Source organism: Delphinapterus leucas, chromosome 11 (genome assembly GCF_059928025.1).
Source record: "Delphinapterus leucas isolate spDelLeu-1000000601 "Yukka" chromosome 11, BTC_Dleu_Yukka2, whole genome shotgun sequence".
Taxonomy (NCBI): domain Eukaryota; kingdom Metazoa; phylum Chordata; class Mammalia; order Artiodactyla; family Monodontidae; genus Delphinapterus; species Delphinapterus leucas.
The window spans coordinates 4,331,673-4,345,635 of NC_143139.1; the positions used below are offsets into that span (position 1 = coordinate 4,331,673).

At 50.9% G+C, this 13,963-nt stretch overlaps 1 protein-coding gene across 8 annotated transcripts in view; it reads right to left on the minus strand.

Moving 5' to 3' along the window:
* Positions 1 to 2,290: 2,290 nt before the first annotated feature.
* CRACR2A (calcium release activated channel regulator 2A) overlaps positions 2,291 to 13,963 on the minus strand; it is a 163,549-nt gene continuing 151,876 nt past the window's right edge. For 5 of the 8 annotated variants that reach the window (XR_016394848.1, XM_022577328.2, XM_022577329.3 and 2 more), the window contains 3 exons: positions 10,599 to 10,700; positions 8,372 to 8,448; positions 2,291 to 6,981 (listed from right to left, as the gene is read on the minus strand). Coding sequence is in view for 6 of the 8 variants with exons in the window: in XM_022577328.2 (XP_022433036.1) it covers positions 6,897 to 6,981; positions 8,372 to 8,448; positions 10,599 to 10,700 (264 nt within the window). In the remaining 2 variants the exon portion in view is untranslated. Of the gene's footprint in view, positions 6,982 to 8,371; positions 8,449 to 8,490; positions 9,937 to 10,598; positions 10,701 to 13,963 lie in introns of those variants that run through there. The other 3 variants (XM_089920152.1, XM_022577334.2, XR_002645097.2) reach the window with 3 other exon arrangements.

Consider the following 13,963-nt stretch of genomic DNA (forward strand, 5'->3'; position numbering starts at 1 on the left):
GTGCCCTTAGGGGAGCGGTCCGTGGACACTGTGTATAGATAAACCCCACACCCAAACTTTACAGAACGGCCCGGCAACCCATGGACTGGAGGTTGGATCACCCCAACCCTCTGCCCGTGACCTAGTTCTACACCTGCTCGTTGAACCCCACTTCCGTAGTCACGTGACCCAAACTCATTCTTATGCCCCTTGAGCACCACGTTTCAATTCTTCTTTTTGAGTCAGAAAAGATTCCATCCTCTTCTCTCTCCATGTCTTTGGGCATGTTCGCTTAGGGGTGCAGTGTTTTTATGTGTAGTATTTATTTTTACAGGTCAGGTGGGTGCAGTCATAATCATTATGATAGCACAGGCCTCACTGGAACTAGGAGTCCTTATTTTGGGGGAGTGGAATCTCCCGGTGCTGTGACAAGGGCCTGCAATTACCACTTCCGGCTCAGAGCCCGAGCCCTGATAAAGCCGCAGCCCTTGGAGGGGATCAGTCCCTGGACCTGACCCAGTCCTGCCCAAGGATGATAAATGGCCCAGCCTCACGAGCGCTCCTCAGGCTCCACATTGATCTCAGGTCCTCTGCCAAGCACCATTCGGGTCCTTCCTAAACAGGGCAGTTTGATTATGTGCCCTATTTGTGTGAAAGGTAGAGTTATGGTGTTCTTTGTTACTGCTGCTGCTAATTAGCATGTCTATTAATAGAAACATTAATAGTTAGGAAGTGGGGAGGTTTAGAAAGCTCCCGTATCCTGCCGACCATCACACACCCCGGGATAAGGAGGGAGGGAATAACTAATGAGTACAGATTTTGACTGAATTGGTTGGAATCTGTAGAGCCACTTTCTGTTCCCCAGAGTGATAGGAGGAGAAATAGCAGGAAACCTAGGGCCAGTCAGCAACAGGACAGCTGAGTCATGGTTTTTGTATGCTTATATATTGTGATTTCATTATTTTGAAGTAATTAAACTGCTTTTTAAATAAGCTTCTGATTTGCAGTCTTCCCACACCTATCCCTTGTGAGTGAAGCTTTGTGGAATGTCTGGATTCCTGGCAGGAGGGGGAACACTGAGTGAGGATTTCTGGCCTCCCTTCACTTCCCCAGGGAACTGGACACCTCCTTGAGCAGCTCTTCTCCAGCAGGGCAGCCAAAGGCTCAAGGTGGAGGGGAGGGTTTCTCAGATCTAAACAACTTCTGATTTTAAGGTCCCTCCTCCAATCTAGAAGAGAAGAAAGACTTTGGGGAGGAGGTTTGGGATGGGGCTAAGGAATGAGACCAGAGTCCTGGCTACATTGTGTGAAGTGGGAGAAAGAAAGCAGGGATGGCAAGCAGAGCTTGATTTGTGCGCAGGGCAGATGGCTACCAGTGTGAGGTCTTTGAAACTTTAAATCCAGCTATTTAAAATATGTTCAAAGACCTAAAGGAAACCATGTCTAAGTAACTAAAGGAAAGTGTGAGAACAATGTCTCACCAAACAGAGAATATCAATAAAGAGACAGGAATTATCAAAAAGAATCAAACAGAAATTGTGGAGTTAATAAGTACAATAATAAAATTCACTAGAAGTGTAATGAAAAATTCACTAGAGGGTCCCAACAGCATATCTGAGCAGGCAGAAGAAAGAATTAGTGAGCTTGAAGATAAGGCAATTGAGATTATCCAGTCTGAGGAACACAAATAAAAAATAAAGAAAGAAAGAAAAATGAACAGAGCCTCAGAAACCTGTGGGACGCCATCAAGCACGCCAACCTATGCACAATCAGGTTCTATAAGGAAGGGAAAGGGAGAGAGAAACAAAAATAATATTTAAAGAAATAATAACCAAAACCCCCCCAAATTTGATGAAAGCCATTAATTTATGCACCCAAGAAGCTCAGTGAACTGCAAGTAGGATAAACTCAAAGGGATCTATTGTTAGACACATAAAAATCAAACCACTGGATGACAAAGACAAAGAACTTTGAAAGCAGCAAGAAAGAAGCAACTCATCGCATACAGAGGATCCTCAATAAGATGAACAGATGATTTCTCATTAGAAACCATGGAGGCCAGAAACAGTGGGATGGTAAAGTCAAAGTACTGACCGGGGCGGGGAAGAAACCCTGTCAGTCAAAAGTTCTATATCTGGTAAAACTATCTTTCAAAACTAAAGGATAAATTAAGACATTTCCAGATAAACAAAATTGAGAGAGTTTGTCTCTAGCAGACCTGCCCTACCAGAAATACTACTGAAATAAAAGGACACTAAATTGCAACTTCAGTCAACATGAGAAAATAAAGAGCACTGGTAAAACTACATAAATAAGTTAAGATGCTATAAATGTATTTTTTATTTGTAACTCCTTTCTACTGACTTAAAAGACAACTGCATAAAGCAATAAATACAAATCTATGTTGATGGGCATAAAATGTATAAAGATGTAATTTATAATAATAACAGGGAGGGGGGAATGGAAACTATACAGGAACAAATTTTTTATACTATTGGAATTAAGTCATTATTAATCCAAACTGTTGTAAATTGAGATATTAATGGGGAGCCCCAGGGCAACCACCAAGAAAACAAATAAATTATACGTAGTAAATAAAATTACAAGAGAATTACAGTTGTACAGTAGAAAATAACCAATACAAACAACAAAAGAAGGCAGTAGTGGAGGAATAGAGGAACAAAAAGGACATATGAAATACAGAAAAGAAATAGCAAAGTGGCTGACACAAATCATACTTTACCCATCACATTAAATATAAACAGATTAAACTTTCCAATTAAAAAGCAGAGACTGGAAGAAAAGATTTAAAAACGTGATCCAGCTACATGCTGTCTACAAGAGAACCACTTTAGATTCAAAGGCACAAATAGGTTGAAGGTAAAAGGGCAGAGAAGATGTATCATGAGGAAGATGTATCAACCAAAAGAGCTGGAGCGGCTGTACTAACAACAGACAAAACAGACTTTAAGGCAAAAATTGTGACTAAAGACAAAGCAGCACATTTTATGATGATAAAGGGTCAATTCCTCAAGAAGAGATACCATTATAAACATACAAGTGAGTGAAGTAAGTCAGACAGAGAAAGACAAATATCATATAATATCACTTATATGTGGATTCTGAAAAAAAGAGTACCAATGAACTTACTTACAAAACAGAAATAGAGTTACAGATGTAGAACACAAACTTATGGTTACCAAGGAGTCACAGATGTAGAAAACAAACTTATGGTTACCAAGGGAGGGATAAATCAGGAGACTGGGATTGACATATACACACTGCTATATATAAAACAGATGACTACTAAGGACCTACTGTAGAGCACAAGGAACTCACTCAGTACTCTGTAAAGACCTATATGGGAAAATAACCTAAAAAAGAGTGGATATATGTATAGGTATAACTGATTCACTTTACTGTATAACAGAAACTAACACAACATTTTAAATCAACTATATACTCCAATAAACATTTTTTTTAAATATATAAGGACTTAGAAATAGAGCCCCAGAGTACATGAAGCAAACTGAGATCTTTAAGAGGAGTACAGGAGAAGCAGCTCTGTCCTAAATATTTGACCCCCATGACTCACTAGGGTGCTTGATAGTCTAGCACTAAGGATTTATTCCTTTGAGTTAAAGTTTTCTCTCCTTTAGAGTTCTTTGTTAAAGTATCAATATGGCCCTGGACACCACTGGCATTAACGCCTTAGCTGAAATTGGTTTAAGGCCCTTTGGAGCAGTGACCATTCATGACAGAGACAAAGGGTTGAGCCATTTATGATGGAGGATGCAGACGCCGCCTGTGGGCCTGGGGGAGAGAAGGGGGGAGGGGACTCCAAGATTGGGCAGAGGTATGAACACCGGGGAAAGAGTACAGGGCGGGGAGAGTGGGAGAAAGTCGGGGTATCACAGAGGAACAGAAAAGACCCCAGAGGGGCTGTGAGGGGAAATAAGTGCGGGACGAGGAGCAAAGCGACAGGGCTGTCGGTGTGGTGATGGAGCTCGTGGTGGCCCCTCAGGGTGAAGGCAGCAGCAGACCCGGGAGAAGCCCAAGGAATCGGAATCGGGGAGCGAGCATGGGGCCAGGGATGCCGACGAGCACAGAGCATCCCTGGGTAAGCACCGGAACGGGCTGAGTCCGGGAGAACCACGGCAGGGAGGGAGAGTGGTGGGACGTGGGTCCGACTGGAGAACCAGGAAACCCGCAGGACAAAGACAGGCAGGGCCAAGAGGCAGTGCCGGACACAAGCTCAGAAGCCGGGGGGATGGGCTGGACAAGCAGGCGCACAAACGAGGTGGTGTCCGTGCAGTTCCCAGTTACGAGGACACTTAGTGTTAGCTGCTATGAAATCTGAAACTGAGGCAAGGCAAGGGGTCTGGGCAGAAACTCCACCTTGACCATGACCATAGCCCCTCCTTGTCAGCACCTATGTGCTCTGGGCACTTCACACGCACTGCCTCCCCTGATCCCTAAACATCCCTGTGAGGTAGACATGGAGACCTCCCGTCTACAGACAGACAGGAAACCTACTTAAGGGACTTGCTCAGGGTCATGCCAGCAGCAAGGGGGTGGAGCTAGGAGGCTTTTCTGACACACAGTGCTAGGCTCTGGGCCGGGCTGGCGGCCACTGGGGTTGTTTCAAAGGAATAGGGAGGGAAGGGGCAGCTGAGACCTAGGGACACAGAACTTCTGAGAGTCTCTCTGAGGTCCCTCTCTGCCATTTTTTTTTCAGGTGGGGTTGGAGAAGGAAGCAGCAGAGGCCTAACGACCCTTCCTGCCCCTCTTTCTGCCTGGATCTTTGAGGGTTCGTGGTGATTTACCCAACATGCCGGAAGGCCAGGCACTAGGGTAAGCCCACCCTGCTCGAAACCCAAGCCAGGGACTACTGTCTGGGTACACAGGCACCTGTGGGCTTAGGGAGCCCCGGCTACAGCCTGCTGGCCCCATGAGTCCCGTTGACATCTCTGTTTTTTGTCGGAAGTGGGAGAGCTTGTTCACTTTCTCCATGCTGCCCCCTCTCTTCCGCCTGCCCTCCACATGCACACACACAGACATTGGAGAGCCACTTCTGGGTGACCCATCCCACTAGTGAGACCATCAGCAGTGCCCTCTCTTAGGGAAAGGAGCTTCCTGTGGGTCCCTTCACACCTGGACTGGGGGCCAGCATAAGTCAGACACAAGCCCTCTGAACAGGAAGATCCTGAAACATGAAACAACCCACCCCTTATTTTACTGATGCGACGGGGGCCCGGGAGGGAGCAGGCTTACCCAAGGTCCTGGGCACCTCCTGGTGCCCAGTGCTGGCTTTTGTCCCCCACCTCTGTGGGCTCCCAGGGGCCTGCAAAGGCTGGACGAGAGAAAAAGTCTGCACGTGGCGGCTAGCGCTTGCTTGTGGCCCATGGGCTCTGACCCTGAGGCTGGTTTGGGAAAGAGGCCACAGGAATAACCTTGGGAGCTCTGGCCGGTGGCTTTCCCTCCCGCCCCGCGGTCGGGCTGGCTGTGTGCAGGTGTCGTGAATCATCTTCTTGGAGGCCCGTGGATACTTTCTGCTCTCTTCCTTCCTGCATGCCCCACCGCACATGGACATCACCCAATTTCCTACGGGGGGCCTGGGGCTAGCCCTAGAATGGTCATAGGCAGTGATATTTATGATCATTGCATCCAAACTCCCAGCCAGGGCAAGAGTGCCCTTGCCAACCCCCTGGACACCAGCCAGTGACGCTGGAGCGCTGCCAGGGGTTGGGACCTCACCACCTAGCGGACGGGCCCACACACGGGCCCAGATCAGTCCCCTCCATCCAAGTGCCCGTTGCCGGGGCCCTCACAGGGGTGCCAAGGCCGACAGCTACCCTCTGTTCACGCTCAGACCCCAGCAAAATGTCAACATCACAGCCACACTTTAAAAAGAAAATAGAGCCTTCTAGAAAAAAGTAACATAAAGTGAAATCAGTAACTACGGACCTGGTGTTGGGCCTCCCTGCCCGCCTGGCAATCTACCCTGTTAATCACCACGCACACATTTTGAAGAGCTATTTTGAGAAACATTTAGAAAATGGCTTTTACACAGCTATGTATACTTATTTATACCCTCAGACACGGCCTCTCTGTTTAGCAACAGATGGTTTTGTTGCCCTGGTTCTCTTTTCATCTCCTCCTCGAAGTCAAGCAGTTAGTAAGCCACTCCCTGACCCCAGGCGTACCTTTATTCCCACACTCCACCTTGGCGTCAGGGGTCTGGGTGGGCGGTGGGGAGCAAAGCCTGTGGTTTTTAGAAGGCATGGCTTCAGAGAACCCAAGGGGACAAATACTGGAGGCATGGTGGCTGCTGAGAGAGGAGGGGCCCGGAAGCTTGGGAAGGAGCAGGACCAGTGGGGGGAGAGGCTGGGACAGGATGCAGGTGCCCCAGTGTGCTTTTCTCAACACCCGCGGGCATCTCAACGTCCACGAAGCACCTGCCAAGGGTATCCCACTGCCATCCAGAGAACAGGCTCCAAGGCCAGACCAGCTGCCCCAGTGCTGTGTCTTTGGCCTACAGGAAGCAGCAAGTCTGCCTTGCTTAGTTGCCATGGCAACCTCAGTGCCGAGGCTCCTAAGGGCAGGGGGCGAGAAGGGAGGTGGGAAAGGCACGTGGTGGCTTCTCTGGAAAAGCCCATCTGTCGTTTCCCCAGGAAACCAAGCTGGGGGGAGAAACAAGAAAGGAATAGGCAACTGGGTCTAGACAGAGAAGGGGGAGAAAGACCCCAAGATGCTCCAAGAGCAGCTTTCCTGACGGGATGTGTTTTCCTTCCTTTGGGGTGGGGGACATCGCTGACAAGGATAAAGGTCTGGGTGGGCCCTGGTGAGGGCATCTGTGCAGGACGCAGGGTAGGCCCTGTGGCCTCAGGCCTGGGTGGGAGTCCTAGGGGACCCGTATCAGCCACAGCAGGCTTTCTTCTTGGCGGGGCGGTCAATCTGAATGGTGTCCTCCCTCACTGTGTCTTCTTGTTCCTTGAGGATCCTGGGAGAGGGGAAGGTAGAGTGTCAGCAGCAGAGAAGCTGCTAGGCACCTCAGGTTACAGACCATCTGGGTCATGAGGAGGGACCCACCCTCCCCAGAGCATCAGAGAGTCCTCCAAGTCTCCCCTGACGAGCACAGGTGCACGACTATAATTTGTAAAGCCAGAGTGTAGTCAATATGCGTCCTTCATAACACCTCCTCCAGGAAGTCTCCCCTGATGCGCTGATAGCATGTGGATCCTTTCTCCATTATAGCCCCATCACTGGGTGTAATGCACTGCTTCTGTCTGGCTCCCTCAGCAGAGAGTCAGGTGCTGATGGCAGAGACTGTACCTTTTGTCTCTGCAGAGCCTATCACAGTACCCAGCACACAGCAGAGGCTCAGAAATTATATCTATTTGTTATTAACTTTATGGCGGGGCTTCCCGCATGAGCACAGCTCCAGATTAACTATAAGAGGTGAAGGATTAAAAGTAGCCTTAAGTATCTTATCCCTGCTTTATACCTTCCAAGAGCTTTCACCTGAAGCATGTCTTCTGATTTTCACAACAACCCTTGAGTGGGCAGGGAAAATACGATGGCTGTTCCTATGCTGGGGGCAAAGCTCAGAAAGGCAGGGTGACTTGCCCCGGGAATCAGTGGCAGAGAAAACCCTAGAATTTTCCCCATAGCTCCCTATGTCTTCCATAACTCCAGCGCCTCTCCAGTGCATTGAAGAAGTTGTCCTGAGCTCTTAGTTACTCAAGTAAAAATATTTTTTAGATGCCCCAAGATGAAGGCTGAGTGCAAAATGAGCGCTAGTCAGTATTTGCCGGCTGTATGGATGGACAGATGGATGGAGGGATGGATGGATAGATGGATGGAGGGACAGATGGAGGGGTGGATGGATGCCTAGATGGATGAATGAGTGAATTGCCCAAGGATTGAAATGGGGCTTGTGTGGTTCTGTTTCTTTACTCTCAGTGTAGGCAGAGGCTTTCGGGACTGATCTTTTGAGTGCTGTCCTCTTGGGTGCCTCTGTGTCCCCCACCGCAGCCCCTCTCCTTGGGTCCCCCTCCCCCTCCCCCAGGAGCCCATAGTATAACCCAGCTGGCTGCCAACTAATCCCTGCTAAAATATTAGCCAGCATTGAGGGGCCTCTGATCTGACCTTTCCCAGGAGGATTTGCATTTAAATAGAGGATCCCTGGGAAAAAGGCAGGCTTTAAGGCTCAGAAGAAGACTGCAGTTGGGGGGCGGGCGGGGTGACAGGCAATGAGGCTTTCTCTTTGTCACTGTGTTTTGGAGGGCTGTCCCTCACCCCTGGGGTCCCACACAAAGGCCTAGGCCTCCAGCCGCTCTACCCAGATGGCTCAGATGGACAGAGGGACCGGCTGAGTGGTGTCTCTTTACCTGGCCAGATGGAGCACGGACTCTTGGGTGTTGTGACCGGAATAGGCACTGCATTCGTAGAAGATCAGGTTGTGCTCCTGGAATCAGAGAACAGAGGGCATGAAGGAGAATATGGGGGGGGGGGGCTGAAGGGAGCCATGGGGGGCGTGGGAGAATGCCCCTCTGCACTGACCACACCCTCACTTCCTTGTGTCGTCCCCTCCCCACTCTGTACCAGGTTGATTTCTGTCCCTCCTGCTCCCTGACTGATGCAGGCTCTGGAACTATCTCTCAGGGGAGCCGTAACAACTATAAAACAATAGGACCTACACTGCTGCCTTTGTGTTTTACACTTTCTGGAATTGCTGTCCGGGATGTACGGGCTCCTTTCTTTTCACACCAGCCTGTGATGCAGGCCGAGACACAGAGGCCAGGGTGGGCAACATCCGTCCCACTTTACAGGCAGGGAAACTGAGGCTCAGGAGGGTACGAATGGCAGTGGGCCTGTTCGGGCCACAGCGGGGCTCCCAGCAGCCTGCTTTCCGCATGACACGGGCACAGTTCATTCATACACCAGTTAATTAATACGCCGGCTGCCCGTGCCGTCCGCACTGGCGCCACGGGACAATTGTCCATCACTTTGGTAGGCAGAAGCTGGACTGTGAGAGTGGAGGTAGGGGTGCCATGGCCAAGGCCCATCTTATTCCACTCATCACTCCCATTAATAGGTTTCCTGCTTCCTTAATGACAATGCTAATGGCATCTGGCATGAGCCCTGGAGGCTGACGCCCTGGGGGGACGGGTAGCTGAGTGCAGACACTTCTGCGGTTGCAGATCAGGAGGCCCTGCGAACGCTGGCCCAGCTCCATCCTCTGCCTTCACCTGGTCTGGTCCCTGCACGCCTCGGTTGGGCCCTGACTCCCCTTCCATCTGTGGAAGGTTTAAGGCTCTGTGTGGGTGTGGGCAGCACGCAGGACCTAGAACTGGGAGACGTGATTTGCCTTCCAACTTCGAGTCCTGACCCCACCCCTGGGGCCGGGTGATAATTTGAATAAATCACTTAACTTCTCGGAGCCACAGGGTTTTTTTCCACTAGAAAGGAAGAGAGAAAGAGAGAAAGAGAGAAAGACAGAAAAAGAAAGAAAGAAAAGAAAAGAAAATGGGATGATAAACTAAAAACACAGGTCTGCAGTTCCTTAATCAAAAACCTTGGATCCAGATGTATTTTGGAATCCAGAATTTTTGAGTTTTAGAAAGTGAATACTTGTCTATAATACATATTATATAATAGCCTCTGTGGATCTGGGATAGCAGGCTATAATCAAATATATTAATAATTCTTCAGTGAAATATTTGAATATTTATTCAAAGTGAGGTAAACAAAACCCATAAATAGCCTCACATCGGTTCCGGTCAGGATTTTTCTGCCAAACGCAATGCAAAAACCTTTGTGCTCAGAGCTCCTTGGACTGGGAATTGTGGATGCAGCCCGTGGACATGCAGCTGTGGGACTTTCTTCTTCCTTTTTCCCTTGAGTTTCACCACCTGTGCCTGCCTTCCTAGCCTCTGAGGTCCTGAGTCCCTGTCTGGAGCAAAGCACACTGAGAATTATGGAATCCTGGGGCTGGGAAGCCCTATCTCCCCAGACACACAGTTCCCCGAAAACCACCCTGAGGCAGTAGAGGAAGCAAGGAGCGAGCATGGCTTTTGTTGCTGCCTGATTGCCATCACGCCACGACAGTTCCCTGCTTGGGCAAGAGGGTCGATGCTCATTTTAATGGCTGGCTTTGCAGTGCCCGCCCTGAATTTATCTGGAGTTTGCAGCTTGGACGCTCAGTCTCGGTAGGAAGGATGGATGCTCTAACAGAGCTGCCCAAGGAAGAGCACGCTGCCCGACAGGCAGTGAGTGTTTCATCCCTGAAGGCAACCAAGTAGGGAAACACAGATGATGGGATTCAAGGATCAGCTGGGGGGACTGAAATAAGTAAGCTCCTACTATCTGAGGATTCATAGTTCTGAGTTCCAAGGAAGAGAGTCTGGGAAATTCCCCACACCTGAGTCAAGTTCTCTGCGGAAACTTCCACGTGCGGCAGCTGGACCAGCCCCACGATGCCGGGACACCACCCAGCCCGCCTGCTGACTTCACAGGGGGCTCCCAGAGAAGGTTCCCACCCCAGCTCTGGGGTACATGCCCGACTCCCCTTGGGGTCCCTCCCTGTCCAGAGAGACGGGGATGCTCGCCCCTCACCTTGGCCAGCTGCTCTCCCAGGCCCCGTGGCACTTCCCGCTCCTTCTCGTTGTCAACTTTGTTGCCCAGCAGAAGAACGGGAATGCGGTCTCCCACAGCTTCCTGCGGAACAGATAATCCCCCAACTGAGAGAAGCATCCTTAAGGAGAACCGGGAAGGGCAGGTGGAAACACTGGCTGCAAAGACACAAACTAGCTTGCGAACCCCCTGCTGCCACAAAGGCTGGTGGTAGCAGAGTTACCCCAAAGCACAGAGGGGACCACCATCTCCCAGAGCCCCAGTTTGCCGGGCTTCTGCAAGGTGCTCAAGGCTGTCTCTGGGTGCCTCCCAGCCCTCTCAGTGCAGGGACCCCCCCTTTACCCCGCTCCCCGTGACCTGGCACTGGGAGCAGGATAGGGCACAGCTGGCGCTGGTACAATAGGTGTCCGTACGGAGCCCCCGAGGGCATCCCCAGGTGATCAGACTTGATCGATGTGACCAGAGTGAACAAGGAGTTGCTCAAGGGGCTTTTGAGGAGGCCCAGGGGCTGCACGGTCAGCAGTGTACCTCCTGCGGCCTTGAACTGGGCACGTAACTCCCCGAGGGCTGGGTCCACATCCGAGTCACGGTCTTGGGTCCACAGCACGTGATACATGACTGTCATGTGCCTCCCTGGAGGTCACCCCATGGGGACCCCTGTCCTGGGTGCCCTGGCTCTGAAGGAGCCCTGATCTGGAAGAACGGGAGCCACAGCAGTCGTACTTCATGGGCCAGAAGAACAGTTTTATTCCAGGGCTCAACCCTACTTACTCCTCCAGGGGCTGTGTCCTGTGTCATATCAGCCAGAGGCCTGCACCCCAGGGTCCCTGAACCCAGGGTCCCTGCACCCTAGGGTCTTTGCACCCCAGGGTCCCTGCACCCAGGGTCCCTACACCCAGGGTCCCTGCACCCTAGGGTCTTTGCACCCCAGGATCCCTGCATCCCAGGGTCCCTACATCCCAGGGTCCCTACACCCCAGGGTCCCTGCACCCCAGGGTCTTTGCACCCCAAGGGCCCAGGACGCATAGCTACTGAGTGAGTCAATATGGTAATGTTCACATTTACGCAGATTGTTATTTTTGCTTTGTGAGATATTTAATGAGGGGCTTTTAATCATAATTTGGTAATAAATAGTTATTCGCTGCAGCTCTGTGTCACTAAGTAGAGAAGGCCGTGGGACACCAGAAGCCTGCCGGTGGCTACTATCGCCAACAGTTCGTCTGCTTTACCCTAGACCCCGTCAAATAAATGTCCATGGTCCATCTGACAGGTCACCTGTTTTGGGTTTAAATAGCATCACATTCGAAATGAAGCCTCCGTGGTTCCTCAATCTACACATTTTTTTTTTTTTTTTTTTGGTACGCGGGTCTCTCACTGCTGTGGCCTCTCCCGCTGCGGAGCACAGGCTCCGGACGCGCAGGCTCAGCGGCCATGGCTCACGGGCCCAGCCGCTCCGCGGCATGTGGGATCTTCCCGGACCGGGGCACGAACCCGCGTCCCCTGCATCGGCAGGCGGACTCTCAACCACTGCGCCACCAGGGAAGCCCTACACATTCATTTTTATTGTAGTTCAGTAGTGAAGAGCCTCTCACGTATTAAATGAGAATGTTAAAGCTCAGAGAATCCAAAGGAGCACCCAACGAAGTCAGCGTTCTGAGCACCCACCCTTTAGTGTACGGGGCCACCTTTCTCTAATCTTCGCTCTGAATTACTATTTCCAATGACCTCTCTGCTATTTAGTGTCTCATTAACCGGAACTCTCTAAAGGCAGTATTTCCACATATTCGTGGTGAGACGGTAATGAACACTCGTGACGATGACTCAGAGGCCCAAGATCTTACAGTGCCCCTCCGCAGTAGACTGACTTGTGCACATGGTGGTGGATGTGTTGGGTAGACTTGGCCATATTCCAGTTATCTGCAAGTAAGAAACCCACTGATGGCTACGTGCGTGGACCATAAGGCTCCCTCGTAACCGGACTGCGGGTACTGGGAATACCCCGCTCCCCACCTGTGCTGTGCCACAGAAACTTGCGTGAAGAGTTTTTCACAGAAAAGGAAGAAAAGGGGAAGAATCAGGAATGTGGGCCAGAAGACTTGCTATTTGCAGCACACGCGCGAGAGAGATATTTGTAGATTGATGTGTGAGGAATGACTAAGGCTGGTGGGATTTCTTGACATGGAAATGCTCTGAAAATAAGAGCATCAGACTTGAAATCCCAGGGTGGGATTCTAGCCTGGAACCTGGTATTACTTGTTACAGGCGATGGCTTGTTCCTCCCTTGTAAAGGGGATGCCAGGTCCTGAACGACCAAATAGGATGAGGTAGGAACAGTCAGCCCAGCATCTGGGCCCCGCACCATGAGCAGCCGGGCTGCCTCTTGGAAAAGGAGAGGCAGTCTTCCTTCCTAAAGTGCTTCCTGGCTAAGAAAATAAAAATAAAAGAGCTTAGAAGGAGCAGGAAAAAAAAGCCCAGACCCCAGCTGGAGCGGTAGTTTTCTGCCCTTTGCAATGTTCCCCTCTTACACAAACTCTCTGGACCCCTCGTTTCCCCTCCCAGGGCCCTGGTCTGTGCTGATGTAGGAGAATCAGGCCTATCTCCAAAGACGTGGCAAAAATAAGTGAGAACACACATAAGGCCAGGGCGTGCATGTGCTACCCACTGCAGGCAGCGAGGCACCCTCACCCCGGCCCCAGGTCACCCTTCGACACAGGAGGCACTGGGGCTGGGCTGGGGGCTTCATGGTCCTCTCCGACTTGAACCTCGAGACGTGAGCTTTTTGCCCACACTTTACATCATTCACCTACTTAACGAGGGTGTTGGCCTGTCCGCTGCTTGGACAAAGGGGCTCATAATTATCCACCAGATGAAGCCACACTTACTTTTAAAAGTCCAAAGGCACCTCCTTTGGTGACTAAGTCTAAGGCCACCCAATGTCTGTAGACAATTTTTTTTTTTTTTTTTTTGCGGTACGCGGGCCTCTCACTGTTGTGGCCTCTCCCGTTGCAGAGCACAGGCTCCGGACGCGCAGGCTCAGCGGCCATGGCTCACGGGCACAGCCGCTCCGCGGCATGTGGGATCCTCCCGGACCGGGGCACGAACCCGCGTCCCCTGCATCGGCAGGCGGACTCCCAACCACTGCGCCACCAGGGAAGCCCTGTAGACATTTTTATAGATGTTGCTGAAGTCCCATGGGCACACCAGGTCAGAGGGACAGGTCTGAGGGCAGCTCCCGGGCTGGGCACAGGCTCTGTGCAGGAGGCCCAGGCTCTGTCTGGCTCTGCCACGTCTCTCCGTGGGACCCACCCGGATCCCTCCTCTCTTCCCTCCCTCTTCCCTGAGCTGTG